The sequence below is a fragment of the Sus scrofa genome, chromosome 18 (genome assembly GCF_000003025.6).
Source record: "Sus scrofa isolate TJ Tabasco breed Duroc chromosome 18, Sscrofa11.1, whole genome shotgun sequence".
NCBI classification, from domain to species: domain Eukaryota; kingdom Metazoa; phylum Chordata; class Mammalia; order Artiodactyla; family Suidae; genus Sus; species Sus scrofa.
Genome location: NC_010460.4, coordinates 50,771,491 through 50,786,168, shown reverse-complemented (window position 1 = coordinate 50,786,168; position 14,678 = coordinate 50,771,491). Strand labels below are relative to the sequence as shown.

Genomic DNA, 14,678 nt, shown 5'->3' with positions numbered 1-14,678 from the left:
CCCCAACTCGTGTCCATGAGGATGTGGGCTCGATCCCTGGCCCCGCTCAGTGGGTTAAGGATCTGGCTTTGCTGTGAATTGTGGTGTGAGTCAAAGACGTGGCTCGGACCCTGCGTTGCTGTGGTCGTGGCGTAGGCCAACAGCTGCATCTCCAATTCGACCCTAGTCTGGGAAATTCCATATGCCGTGGGTGCGGCCCTAAAAAGCCAAAAAGAAAAGGACAGCGTTGAGGAGTTCCCGCTGTGGTGCAGAGAGTTAAGATCTGGCTTGTCTGTGTGGCAGTGCAGGTTCTATCCCCAGCCCAGCACAGTGGCTGAGAATCCGCTGCTGCTGCAGGTGTACCACAGGTCGCAGCTGTGGCTTGGATTCCATCCCTGGACCAGGAACTTCCAGAATGACAGGAGGGAACCAACTACCTCAAAGAAAGAGACATGAAAATAAAGATGAAAAGGACCTGATACTTTAACACTGGGGGGAAAAGAAAAGGGAGATGAAAAGTCTGAGTCCTGGATTGAGGATGAAAGTCCAGTTTACACCAAATTAAAACATCACAAGACACTGCTGACTGCTACAGGTTTCACAAAATTTGCAGTAAGGGATTTTCATTTTCTTGGAAAAACTTTCAGTCTTTGTTAAAACCTTCTGAACCTTGTCATGATTCTTTTCCTCAACTGCAAATCCTCGGTGGCCCTGGACAGCAGCCTGAAGGACGTGCTAGCCTCAGCCCTGCCCAGGTCACAACGCTCCTTCAAGACTGCACTGGCCCTAGGAAGGTCCCCGAGCCCACGAGCCCACGGTGGGGCCCGGGCCCACCCACCCGCCTGCCTTCGCGTGGCCTGTAGGACCAGGAAGGCCCGCCCCTGGCTCGCAGGGCCCTACCCAGCGCGGCTTCTCCAGGAAGCACTTCCTTGCACCCATCACACTGGACTGGAGCTGTCTGTCCACGTCCCCACACCAGAAGCCCTTCAGCGCCTTCTGCCCTGTCCCTCCTGTGCCTGTCACAGCACAAAGAGAGACACGACATGTATGTGGGTGGGAGGCTGGAGGGGCAGGCCTTCTCTAACATCAGAGCGGCCTGCGAAAGGAAGAGGCTTGTAACTAACTGGTGCCTCCTGTCACTGGCCTGACTGATTCCGACCCTCAGGGGAGGTGGAAAGGCAGAGGCTCAAGACCCCGCACCCACGGGGAGCTGCGACTGCGCTGGGCGACACTATGATTGGAGTGTGGCCATGCCTTCGGCCTCAGCTGCCAAACAGAGGAAATGGAGGAAAAGGGACAGGTGAGACACGGCAGCTCCCGGGGGTTACTGCCACCCTCCTCTGCAGCTGGCCCAAACCCAGGGCCACACAGAAGCTGTCCACACTTGCGAACAGGTGATGACAGGACAACTTCTACAGCAAACATGAGTGCTCTGACCAGGCAGCTGTGCAGGCAGAGGTCCAGACGGGGGGGCAGGGGGGGTCTCCCTAGGAGGCTCTCTGTAGTACTGGAAAAATAAAACCCCACACACACCCCCGGGGAGAGGGAAAGACAGAGAAATGGGATTACCTCCGCATCCCTGAGGATATTTAGAGTAACTTATTCAAAGAGCTGGATACATTTTACTTACAAGCAACATTTCACAAATTGTCCTGACATTTCAACAAAAACTAATGTCCATGGTTCTAGTCACAGTTATTGAACAAATATAACCCTCCTGTGTGTCGTTAACATGTTATATGTCAATGCATATAACATTTGTTACATGTTAGTACCTGTAACAAATTAACACACATGCAATTCAAATGCTCAAATCCTCTAATGATCTATCGCCCGAAAAACTCCTAAATAAGAAAAATGGATCAATATGCAAGCGCAATTCCTCATGGTTTTAAAGAGGCCCTGAAGCAGATTTCTCCACCTATTCGAATGTGCATGAAAACAGGAAAGCCTGACTTAACGGGCAGCTCTCAAAGGGAGAGAAGGACAGCACTGGGTGTCGGGGGCCTGGAGGGAGCAGGTGCCTTGGGGTCCCACACCCTGTCCTCTGCCCCACACCCCTCTGCACATCGTCAGGCAGGGGGAAGGTAGAAGCCTGCTTACATTACATTAATGTGAGCCTATCACTTTTAGGAAAAAACCTAACAATTTTTGCTTGGTCCCATTATATTGTGAATTTTCTTTTCTTTCTCTTTCCTTTTTTTTTTTTTTTTTTTTTTTTTTTTTTTTGTCTTTTTAGGGCCTCGCCCACAGCACACGGAGGTTCCCAGGCTAGGGGCCCAATCGGAGCTGTATCTGCCAGCCTACACCACAGCCACAGCAATGCTAGACCTACACCATAGCCTGTGGCAACGCCAGATCCTTAACCCACTGAGCAGGGGCTGGGATCAAACCCACATCCTCATGGATACTAGTCAGATTCACTAGCGCTGAGCCACCACAGGAACTCCCTATGCTGTGAATTTTCCAGACACAAAATCGCATGTACAGCTGTTTGATTCTGGTCTTTTTGAAAACTCCTGACCAACACAGCACGACTCAATGGACCTCCACGGGTGAACTTCACCTAGGATAGTAAAGTGCAGGGTCACAAAATTTGGGGGGTGGGGAGCTTAGAAAGAACTGAGCATAAGCAAAGTCAAGAGATAAACTGGGGGAAATATTTATAATATATTATAGATAAAGGTCAAATTTCCCCAAAAGGAGTGCAAGCTCTTAAAAACTGAAGTAAAATAACAAACCTGTACAGAAAAATGAACAAAAGACAGAAACAGTATTCTCAGAAAAAAGACACACAATTAGGTCTTAAACACATGACACTATACACAACTTCACACATGATAAAAGAAATAAACATTAAAATGTGAGTATCTCTTTTAGAAGAGCATAAATTCAAAAGCTCAGCACACAGTGCACTGGCCCAGCTGTGGGGACAGGCGCACAAACACTCGCTGGAAGAACGCAGACGGCACCGCCTTCCACGGGGGCATGTGGCTGGCCAGGGACTCACATACGCAGCAACTGTGGGGGGGTGGTGGCACACGGAGGGAGCACGTGGGGAAGCTTCCAGTTATTTCTTGTTGGGGAATATCTTGTTCTGGGTGGTGATTCATGGCAACGCTCACTTGTAAAAATACATCAGGTTTTCAGCTTCTAACTTACAACGTGCTTCCAGATGGTTAGCGGCAGGGCACGCATCTCAAGCCTGAGTTGTCCTTAAGCACATGAGATGCAGAAAGTGACGTGTGCTGGAAAAAGCACTGAGAGACCCTGGGGAGACCCGGCCCGGACAGCACTGGAGCATGTGCACAGGCTGGGAGAGGGAGGCCAACAGAAAAGGAGCTGGGCGCGGGAGGGATGTCTTCCTGCACAGCAGACGGTCCAGAAAGGTCCACAGAGAGACAGAGGGATGAGCTGAGGACAGAGGGGGAACAGCGGGACATGCCTCCGAGAGAAAGCACAGTGTGATGTCAATAACTGGGCTAGAAGTGACCAGAAGCCCTAGGAAGGGAGGGAGGGAGGGGTCTGCCCGTGGGAATGGAGGAGGCGAGGGCCAGTCGGAATGGAGGAGTCCAGGGTGCAGAGGCGGACCAGCTCTGGTCTCTCCCGAATATCAGGGGCCAGCACGCTTAGGGCAGGACAACAGAACGGCCACGAGGCCGCCTCCTGCCCCCTTCCCAACACACACGAAATCTCGACCCAGTGGCACCCAGCCCGGAGGGTGTGAGGACACGGCTGGTGACCCACGGGAAGTGGGGCGCCATTCCCACAGACCAGCTACCAACACAGCACACCCCAGGCCACCCCCCCAAAAAATGCCCAGAGACGAGCTGTGGAAAGGCGACGGCATTCACAGACAGGGTAACAGGAGTCTCGAGCACAATCACCAACACACCTCGGGAATCAAGCCCTGGAGCCAGCTCCCCAGGGCAGGGGCGCTGAAGTCTACAGGGAATGATGCGTTGCTGCAAGACATGGAGGCGACAGGCCACCAGGACTCCACGACCCTCCTCGGGGACGGAGGGACACCGCATGCAAGAAATCAACAGGCCATGGGAGAAACTAAAAATTGTGATCACCGACATTTAAAAACGAAACACAAAAGAACTCCAGAGAAGTAGCTCCCTCGAGGAGCCCACCGTGACCGGGGTGGTCAAAGGGGGCCTGAGGTTCCCCTGCATTTCTAAGTGAGTGTACTCTGTTATTACCGTGTCAATAAAAACCAATAAACATTTCAAATAAATATGTCTTGAGACAAAATAAACGAGGACTGACTACCTCTCCAGCCTTTCAGACTCCTCCAAAAAAAAAAAAAAACAGTCCCTGGAGGTGACAGCAGGCCACCTAGGTGTCATTAATTTGGTAAGTGCTGGGTGAAACCACACGTGTCTCTACTCCAGGACCGCCAGGGACAGCGACACAGCACAGACCAGCGATCCACGGACACTCCAAGAACACGGCCCGCAGAAACCGCGCCTTGACCGGAGACGCGCGGGTGCCTTCAGCTCTCACCCTCCCTCATCCTGCGGACCAACGGCCTCCTGGAAAGAGGGCAACCGCCACTCCCGGGCTTCTGGGCGGTCCGGGCCCCCATTCATTTTCCTCCGTGAAGACACAGTACTTCCGGAGGCATTTTTAGGACTTTCAGAAATCTCAGCGTCATCTCTGTTTAGTCACTGTTCTCTGATTCCATGAGAAACGAGGCCGACCGAGCAGACAGGCTCCCGGAGCACCATTTACGCCGCAGAACACGCTGGGCAGCTGCCCCAAGAACAGGCTGCCCGGCTGGGGCTGCGAGGACACGTCCGTACGGTGCGCTGCGTGGAAAGAGCGAGGATGGCAGCGTGCACAGTGGCCCCGTGCCCGCGCAGCGGAGCTCAGAGGCGGCCCGGGGCCGTGGGGGAGGCTGTGCGAGTGGGGACAGGGCCGCGGGGGCCTCGCTACTCTGCTCACTTGTGCTGTGAACCTGAAACCGCTCTAAAAATAAAGCCTATTTTTTTTTACAGTAGGGGAGAGGCATAAGCAAGCATCCTCGTATCCTCAGACTTTCTCGTGGTGTCCCCGCGGCGCCGGGCGCACGCAGGGGGCTCTCCAGAGCCAGAGAACAGCAGGCAGGTGGGAGTGGCGGTGAGCAGAAGACTGGGGTCCACGGCCCCTTTCTGCTGCTGCCATCTCTTTAAATGCCTGCATGCGGCATTTTTCAAAACACCAGTTTTAAAAAAAAAAAAAATAGTTTTAAGGAAAGAAGCGGTTCTAGGGCTAGAGGGAGGGGTACAAGGGGCACAGACCCAAGTAAAGGCTGCAGCCGCGACTCAAAGACGCGCGCTCGCCGCAAAGATGCAAAGGAGGGAAGAGACTCTGGCCGAGAGGCAGAGTCTGCACAGAAATGACCACTAGACACAGTGGCATAGCCACTGCCCCGCAGCCAACTGTCCTGCCAACCAGGCCAACTGAGAGTCCAGGCCCCAGGGCCAGGCTCAGCAGAGCTCTCCCCAACATCCTGCTCAACAAACAAATTTCGGCCTAAAACTGAAAACTGCTGTTAATGGTGAGTTCTTCTGTGTCACAAAGAGGGCACTGCCAACCTGCTAGAGGGAAAGGGACCATGCCCCCATCTGTGGACTCTCACTGTGTGGCACCTGTCCCCCTCCTTCTTGACTGGGCTCTGGGAGGTACTTCCATGGGTTCTGCTGCTTTCATTGTTGGGAGAGTCTGGGACTTGTTTTCCTTGGACGGAGAACAGACCTTTCTGTTGTCTTAACCAGGACCAAGCAGAGTGGGCAGGGCTGGCTGGTCACAGAAGCAAGTCAGGAAACCAGTGGTCACTACACAGCGTTGGGCAGCACCCATCCTGCCAGGCATGCAGGCAACGGGGTCATAGGGCAGCCCAGGGGCACCAGGGCACGGAGTCAGCAGCGCTGCCTTCAGAAACAGGAGGAAAAAAGAGCCCTGGAAGTCTGTTCTCCTGGGAGGACAGGAGCGTCTGCAGTGACATTCCTCCTACTTTATTCAGCTTCCCCAGCGACGCCCAGAAAACGCCCGAGTGTTTTTAGGTCACAGCTAGTCCTACCTACCCACTTACTGCAGTGCCCCGGCAGCAGCAGAGCAGGACGCTCTGGGGGAGCCCGCCTGCCTGGGGACGCTGGCGGGGGCGGAAAGGCTTCGTGGGGGACTGGCCCAGGCTGGTCGCCCACCCTTCCTGCCGATCCCCCCGCCCCCGTCCCCCCGGCAGAGACGATTCCATCTAAGCATCCACGCACCAGGGGCCACCACTGCAGAAATCTGAGGGGAGCTGGCTGGTTTCCTTCCCGCCGCCCCCTCACCAGCCCCCGGGGAGCACTGTGAGCCTCGCCCCATCCCACCCCAGCCCACGGAAGAACCAGCCCAGAAAGGCGGAAAGGTTACGCTGGAGGACAGGGAGAAGCGCCTTCCAACTCCGCACATGACGACGCCACCCACGGATCAGCGTGGGGCTTGCTGTCGGAGCAGAACATGCTGACAGAACCAGGACTCCCGTCTCACTGGGGACAGCGCGGCACCCACTCCTCTCCTCCCTCCAGCTGGAGAGCAGCTGCGAACGAGGCGTCGGAGGCGCTGCTGCTGCACCAGCCAGCCCGAGGCCCCCCAGGCGGGCACGGCTGAACGCCACGGGCCCCGGGGCCCGGAGCCAAACCCACACGCATATGCACTCCATGAACACCTGCTGAATGAAGGAACCAAACTGAGCGCTCGGCTCGTACGGAACGCTCTCATTTTTCTGTTCCCTTAACCCTCACGACAGCCCTTCAAGTTCAGAATCATCACCCTGCTTTACACCTGGGAAAACTAAGGCTTGAAGGCCAGAGAACTTCACAAGGTCAGAGCTGGCATCTGAATACAGGGGTTTTGACTCCAAGATTCGCAATCTTAATCCATATCATAAACTTTTTAAAAGGGGAAAAACCTGCAGGTGAAAAGTTGGCAGGATGGTTTTGAGGGTAGAGAAACCGGAAAATGGGCATAAAACAGGCCTACAAGCCAGGATACTGGCAGCGACAGCACACCTGGTGCCCAGATCCTTGATTTCAGATCATTCTCCAATCAAAAGCCAAGGCCACTTGGGGAAAAAGCTGACCTCACAGCAGGATGGCCTGGAACATTCTGTGGTGCAAGCACGTAGGGAAGTGCTCAGAAAAAGTCGTGAACGTGTCAGAAGGACATGTCCACCTGAAGGGAACCCTGAGCAACCGCACAAGACAGTGGGGTCACAACTACTGCGTCGACGTCGCGAAGGACACACTGACACACGCAAACAAGTGTATGAATGAGTGAGTGAGTGAGTGGAGGAGAAAGAAAAGCCCTTCCTAACAGTAAAATCCCAATGAATAAATGTAGAAAGAAGGATAGAAGCAGAAGAGCACAATTTGGCAGACACCGCAGTAATAACTGTTTCAGACAAGAACAATCAATGGTTGCTGAGATTAGTGGGCAAAGTATGAGGAGAAACAAGATATTTACAGAGAAACTCTCTCTGCGCAGGACACCTATTAATTAAAAAGGGGAAAAGAGCAACCCCTCAGCGGAGGCGAAAGGCGCCACCCCCACCTCCTTAGCCGGTCACAGGGAAACCTCAGCCGAAGCCTCACAGAGACAACCTTCCACCAAGAAGACAAAGACGTCGGTACCCTCAGGGTCCCGGTCAGGAGAGACAAGACTAAGAAACTGCCGGACAGAGTCAGGAGATGGGCCCCTAGTGCAGGGACGACCATGGACGGAACCCTGGCCTGGGGGAGAGGACCCTCCTGAAACGAGGGCTGGAAGCCACCAAGGCCCTCAGCAGGTAGTCTGCACAGAGGCCCTGAGTCCGTGGGGCTGACCTGCGGGCCTGCTGACAGAGGGATGCCTGGGATCATTCGCACGACTTCGGCAACTTTTTCTTTCAGATCTGAATTCCCCAAAAATGAAAGTTTTCTTTAAAGACCAACAAATAAATAGACATTGAAAGTTATATGCCAGCGCACACGCCGGCCTTTGCTCAGCTGAGGCTGGCCCCATTCCCTCCTAACGTGGAAGCCACAGACCCGACACTCAGAACCTAGGCTCCTGACTCACCAGACACACAGAGCCTGTCTGAGATGACCCATTTCAGACGTTCTCAAGAGAACGTGGAGATGGAGTTCCCGTGTGGGGCAGTGGTTAACGAATCCGACTGGGAACCATGAGGTGGCGGGTTTGATCCCTGCCCTTGCTCAGTGGATTAAGGATCCGGCGTTGCCGTGAGCTGTGGTGTAGGTCGCAGACGCAGCTCGGATCCCGAGTTGCTGTGGCTCTGGCGTAGGCTGGTGGCTACAGCTCCGATTCGACCCCTAGCCTGGGAACCTCCATATGCCTCAGGAGCGGCCCAAGAAATGGCAAAAAGACAAAAAAAAAAAAAAAGAGAGAGAGAGAACTTGGAGATGAAGCTGCACGTGCACCCCAGCCCTACGCCAGCCAACTGCTGAGCCTCCGCCTGTCACACGCAGGGGCCTTCCCCAAAGGGTTGCTCTTACCCCCAGGACAGCAGGTGGTCTGGCTTAAGAAAAAACGACAGAAGACTCAGGACTGCTCTAGCTCCCTTGCAGTATAGTCTACACAGCCGGACCAGGGCTCGGACTCCCGGTCCTGGACTCTGTCCCTCAAGGGTTCTTCACCACCGGACAAGTTCAGTGCCTGGCCTCACAGTACAGAGACGGGGAACAGGAAAGGCCTCAGGGCTCTATCACCACACGGGACTAGGGAGCTTGGAGGACGCCAAGTGGCCATTAAAGACCACAGGGATGAACAGAGCATACGCAGCATGAAAGCCCCCACTCTACGAAAATTCAAGGAAAACCGAAATGTTGCTGGAGAATGGAAGTCGTTAAATACGAGAAAATTCTAAGGTTTATCATTTTTTAACTTGACCTTTAACTTGAATCACTCATTCATTCGGCTGGTTACTAAATGCCAACCATGTGCCTGGACACACAACGGACAAGACAGACAGAGCCCAGGGCACACGGTAACCGAAAAGCTGGGCTCTACCCCCATCGCTTTCCACCTACTGTCCTCCTGGTTTCCCGGGCGAGAGAACTAGCGGGGAGGGCAAAAGACACACAAAAAAGGCAGTTTACAGGGGAACAGAGGTGGGAGCCACCACCCAGGGGCCAGAGACAAGGATGTGGTCTGAGCCAGAGGCCAAAGAAGTGGCTGCCACAAGGCAAGCCAACTGCAGCGACAGAGACCAAGGGAGAGGGCAGGCGTGGAGCCGATGAGGACGGACGGGGAGAGCCGAGGAGTCCAGGGCTGGACGGCGGCAGGGAGCAAGCCGCGGGTGGAGCAGAGGTGAAGGTGATGCATGATGTGCGGTGCTGCAGGTCACCACTGACCTCCCTCCCCCCAGGGGACAGGACGCTCCTGGTTGCCGGCTCTAGTCTGCACCCCTGGCTCACACGCCCTGCTCTCCTGGCCCCCCAGGCAGACAGCTCCTCGTTTCACGTTCAATGCCCAGCTGTCAACCCTTGGGCCTCTTCTCCATCTTTACTCACCGCCTCGGGGATCTCAACCCAGCCTGTGGCTTTAAATGAATCAATACACTGATGCTTTTCAAATTCCCACCTCCAAGCTCACTGCCCATGTTCCGGACCCACGCGCATCACCTGCCTTCTCAGGTCCACCTACACAGCGCGTGGCTTCTCAGACCAACCGCACCCAAGGCCAAACCTGTCACCCTCAGAACCAGTCTCCCCATCCCACCCCTTCCTTCCACAGCTAATGTCAGTTTCATCCTTCCGTTGCTCAGGGCAACAAATTTTGAGGGGAAGAAAAAGTAAAGTTACATTTAAAATTCTTAAGATTAAAAATCTATATATTTACTACTAAATATAGTCACTAAAATACTGTAATAAATACTAAATAGTCTATATTCCTAGAAAATCCAAGAAAATCAACTGAGAAGCTTAGAAACTAAGAATTCAGCATCGGTGTGTAGGACCTACTGAATAAGAACATTAAAATTCTACAGAAGAACATAAAACAAGACACCAAGACTCAATAATGTAAAGCTGTCATTTCTCTGTAACTTAAACATAAATTTAACGTATTCCCAATGAAAATTTCAACAGAATTTTCTCTCTTTTTTTTTCTTTCGGCTTTCCGGGGCCACACCCATGGCATACGGAGGGAGGTTCCCTGGCTAGGGGTTAAATCAGAGCTGGAGCCACTGGCCTACACCACAGCCACAGCCAAGCCAGATCCGAGGCGCATCTGCAACCTACACCACCACTCACAGCAACACCAGATCCTTAACCCACTGAGCGAGGCCAGGGATCGAACCTGCATCCTCATGGGGGCAAGGGATTAAACACTAGTCCCACCAAGTATTAAAATGTATCATAATGAAGCTGCGGCAAATAAAATAGCTTGGTACTGGCAAACAAACAGGACACACGGTTTAGTGTCTATGAATACACAGAAGAGGAAAGGAAAACACAGAGAAACACATGCAAAGCCCATCAGAATCTAACACGTCACGTAAGTGGCATTTCAAATAAAACCAGTGAAGCAAAGGTAAGAGTGGCCAAGAAATGGGCTAGGGCTGGTACCCACCATCAGACAGTGGGGGCACACACGAGGAGGATCTCTCGGGGCCACTTTAACGACATCCGTCACAATTACCCACCTCATGTCCTAGGACCCAGTAACTCCTGCTCTGTGAATTCGTCCGACAGATATGTACACACGTGTTTCAAGAAACACGTACAGCGCATGCACCGCAGTGGTGCTGCTCAGGCGGGAGACTGGAAACGACCTAAGGACGCCCCTGCGGAGCCTCACAAGACGACGGCTCTAGGTCCGCAGGGTGGACGCTGCGCGCGCTCGAGAGGCAGACTGCAGCCACGTCGGAGTCACCCGGAAAACTTCTGCAGATCCTGACACACGGTCACACTTGGGTCAGTTACAGCTCATCTCGAGGGGCAGGCCCAGGAATCAGCATCGTACAGCCCTGTGATTGCCAGGCCAGCCACCGCCCCCAAAGGCAAACCCAGATGCCACTGCTCACCTCCAGCATGGGCCTGGGCCGGATCCCTAACTGTGATGTGGAATGTGCACGCGCGCACGCACGCGCACACACACACGCACGCACAGAGTGGTGAGGACCGCCACAAACTACATGCACCAGGAAACGGGCAGCTGGTCATAAGGAACACTGGTACTTTTGGCAGCTGCTCGGGGATGTAACTAAAGGCTCCCACGCAGCACACGGTATGTAACAGGGGGAAAAAAAAAAAAAATATATATATATATATATATAAAAAGTGAAAAGTAAGTCTATGAAACAGAACAAGTTTACAAAAGACAAGCATAGACAATGGCTGCCTTTAAGGCAAATTCACTCTCATTACACACTCTCGGAACGCTCCAAAGTGTTTATCCTAAATTCAACTGCCAACTTACTAGACCACGGAACAGAGAGTGGGGAACTCGACACACCAGCCATCTGATTTTTTCCGACCCTGCCTGAAGCATGGGAACGTTCCCAGGCCAGGGACTGAACCCGCACCACAGCAGCAACCCACGCCACTGCACTGACAAGGCTGGATCCTTAGTCCACTGTAACACAAAAGAACTCTGATAACCTGATTTTTTTTAAACTAATTTTGAGAAGATAAAAGTGAGAGAAACAGAAAGTCAGCTACAAGTGATGTGTGGTCAGAGCCTCACTTATAGATTTTGACAAATTTTATTATTTTTTAAAATTATGACATGATGAGAAAACCAGAGGTTTAAACGCTGGTTGAGGAGTTCCCATCATGGCGCAGTGGTTAACGAATTCGACTAGGAACCATGAGGTGGCGGGTTCAGTCCCTGCCCTTGCTCAGTGGGTTAAGGATCCGGCATTGCCGTGAGCTGTGGTGTAGGTTGCAGACAAGGCTCGGATCCTGCGTTGCTGTGGCTCTGGCATAGGCTGGCAGCTACAGCTCCGATTAGACCCCTAGCCTGGGAACCTCCATATGCCGCGGCAGCGGCCCAAGAAATAGCAAAAAAAATAAAAAATAAAAAATAAACGCTGGTTGGAAATATTTACAGGTGAAACGATGAGGTAATATCTGCTTCTAAATGAGGGGCGAGGGACCAGGCGCCAGGGTCGGCAGTGAGTACACCTGGATTCATTGCGTCCTTCTGTCTACCTTCCTTTGTATTTAAATTTGACCTAGAGGAGTCCCTGTCATGGCGCAGCGGAAACAAATCTGACTAGGAACCATGAGGTTGCAGGTTCGATCCCTGGCCTCGCTCAGTGGGTTGGGGATCTGGCGTTGCCATGAACTATGGTGTAGGTGGAAGACACAGGTCAGATCCCGCGCTGCTGTGGCTGTGGAGGAAGCCGGCAGCTGTAGCTGATTCGATCCCTAGCCTGGGAACCTCCATATACTGCGGATACAGCTCCAAAAAGCAAAAATAAGTAAATAAATAAATAAATTTGACCTAGACCATTTTTCACAAGGTGCATATATTTTCACGTATCTCTCAGATAGTTCTGGTAAATAGTTGCTTTTTTTCTCCACACAGCAGAGCAAACATACCCATGTCTAGGCCTCTAAACTCACAAACACCGAAATACTGCTTTAACTTCCTCAGCTCTGGCCCCTTCTTCTAACTGTAGGATTTCAGGCAAAATGCTTCACCGACTTACATCTTCATGTCTCCATCTGTACGAAGGAGCACGTGGGTTCTGGAACTGGAAGTGCACGGTTCCCGGGGGCTCGCTGGCCTCTCTCACCCTCACAGGCTACAGCACCAGGTCATTTTTCAATACTGCTTCCAGTGTCCAACAAGCCCAATCTAAGCCACTGCTGTAAGGTACACAGGCCAGCCTAACAACCAAGCCTACAGGAGTTCCCATCGTGGATCAGCAGGTTAAGAACCCCGACCAGGACCCATGAGGATGCGGGGTCAATCCCTGGCCTCACTCAGTGGTTAAGGATTTGGCCTTGCTGCAAGCTGCGGTGTAGGTCCCAGATGTGGCTCGGATCTGCTGTGGCTGTGGTGTAGGTCGGCAGCTCCGACTTGACCAAACCCTAGGTCTGCGAACTTTCATACGTGGTAGGTGTGGCCCTAAAAAGAAAATTAATTAATTAATTAATTAATTAAAAGAAGCTTATAAGCTGGAAACAAACTGCAAAAGGAAAACTAAAGCATAATGTATCTAGAGGGGGAAAAAAAGACTCTAACAAAATCTGTATCAGATTTTCCTGGCTTGTGCTTTAAAGCAAATCCTTGAAGCCTCTCACGCCTGAGGCTCCTTAGAGAAGGGGCAGTTTCAGGGTGAATCACTGAGAGAGGGCGCGACCCCATCAGGTGAGACTGAGAACAGACCCTGAGGCAGGTAGGCCAGGCTTGGCCCCGCGAGGGTCTGAGAGAGAAGGCTGGCGGACGGCCTGGACCCCTGGCTCTCTGTTTATTATCCTCTGAAGGCATAACTGCAGCCAACACTCTGAGCTGAGCAAAAGCACCTCTTCAGGCACACAACCCTCAAAAGGGCACACCTTGAGCTCAAAATCAGCAGAAGGAATGCAGGAAATGCTCAGGACACAATGCTCAGCAAAAGAGAATCCGCAGTTAAGCCTTCTTATATTCAAACATACACACACACACACACACACACACACACACACATTTGCATGAACAGAAAAAAACTGTAGAAATAGCCCAGAAAGTTGATAGGCAGTGGTAGGGTGTTTCTCTTCTTCATACACTTCTCTCTGTTTTCCAAATGGTCTACACTGAGCAGTTAGGAAGAGAAACAAAGTCTGTTCTTAAGCAAAGACAAGCAATGCGGTCACAGCGCCTCACGCCTACGCTGAGGGCTCACTATGTGCCGAGAACCCTGCTCATCAAGTCATACTGACCTCAGCCAATCCTCACAAGCCGACCGGGTGGGTGTTTGGGTGGCATTCTGGCGTGTCCACATGACTCTACAGAAGAGCCTCCTGCAGCGGGCACTGAAAACACGGGGATCAACAAAGGAAGGCCCCTCAGCGACAGACCCAGGAAGCCGGCTCTCAGGCAGCGTGACTACGCCAGAGAGGACGCCCCGGCAGAGAGCAGCACCTTCCTGCTCCTGCAACGGCCCGTCTGAGGGGCATCGCGGGCGGATGTCACCAGAGATGGGTGAGCACCACCGGAGAGGCACTAAGGACTGAAGCCCACACACAGGATGCTCACCTGCACAGAGCTCGGAGCTGAGCGGGGCTAAGCAGGTCTCTGGCCAACACTGAAAACGGTGAGAACTAGCCATAAACAGGGGGTAAGGTGAAACACAGGCCCAGAGGAGATGCGGTTACCTGCGGGGGACAGGAGAAGGGTGGAGGTGCTGGAAGGCCTTGCTGAATGAACAGCAGCACCGAACAAGGTGAACGGTGCTGTGCCTGGGGTGTGGATGAGTCAGGAGGATGCGTGATGAAGACGAAGCATCTGCTGAAGACACGGTTAGGAAACCTGAAACTTCTCTTCCAAACTACACCATCCCCTTCCCAAGAAACGCCTGGATCCCTGTAACAGCTGCTCACGAAGGCCACAGCTCCCAAGGAAGAGAAACACCCTTGTTCTACCAGGCTTTCAGGAGATGGGTCAACACCCCCCACCTGAGGCTTTGTGGTCTGCTTCCCTGAGCAGGGAGAGGTGTAGTGCAGGGGACTCTG

General features: G+C 52.8%; 1 protein-coding gene across 2 annotated transcripts in view; it reads right to left on the bottom strand.

The window, feature by feature from the left end:
* The window catches only part of NUDCD3 (NudC domain containing 3), a 71,268-nt gene that overhangs the window by 44,168 nt on the left and 12,422 nt on the right, over nucleotides 1-14,678 (bottom strand). Inside the window, exon 3 of one of the 2 annotated variants that reach the window (XM_013985824.2) lies at nucleotides 13,887-13,979. The exons of the other annotated variant lie outside the window; for it this stretch is intronic. Coding sequence (XP_013841278.1) covers nucleotides 13,887-13,979 — 93 coding nt within the window. The remainder of the gene's footprint in view (nucleotides 1-13,886; nucleotides 13,980-14,678) is intronic. 2 annotated transcript variants of the gene reach the window in all.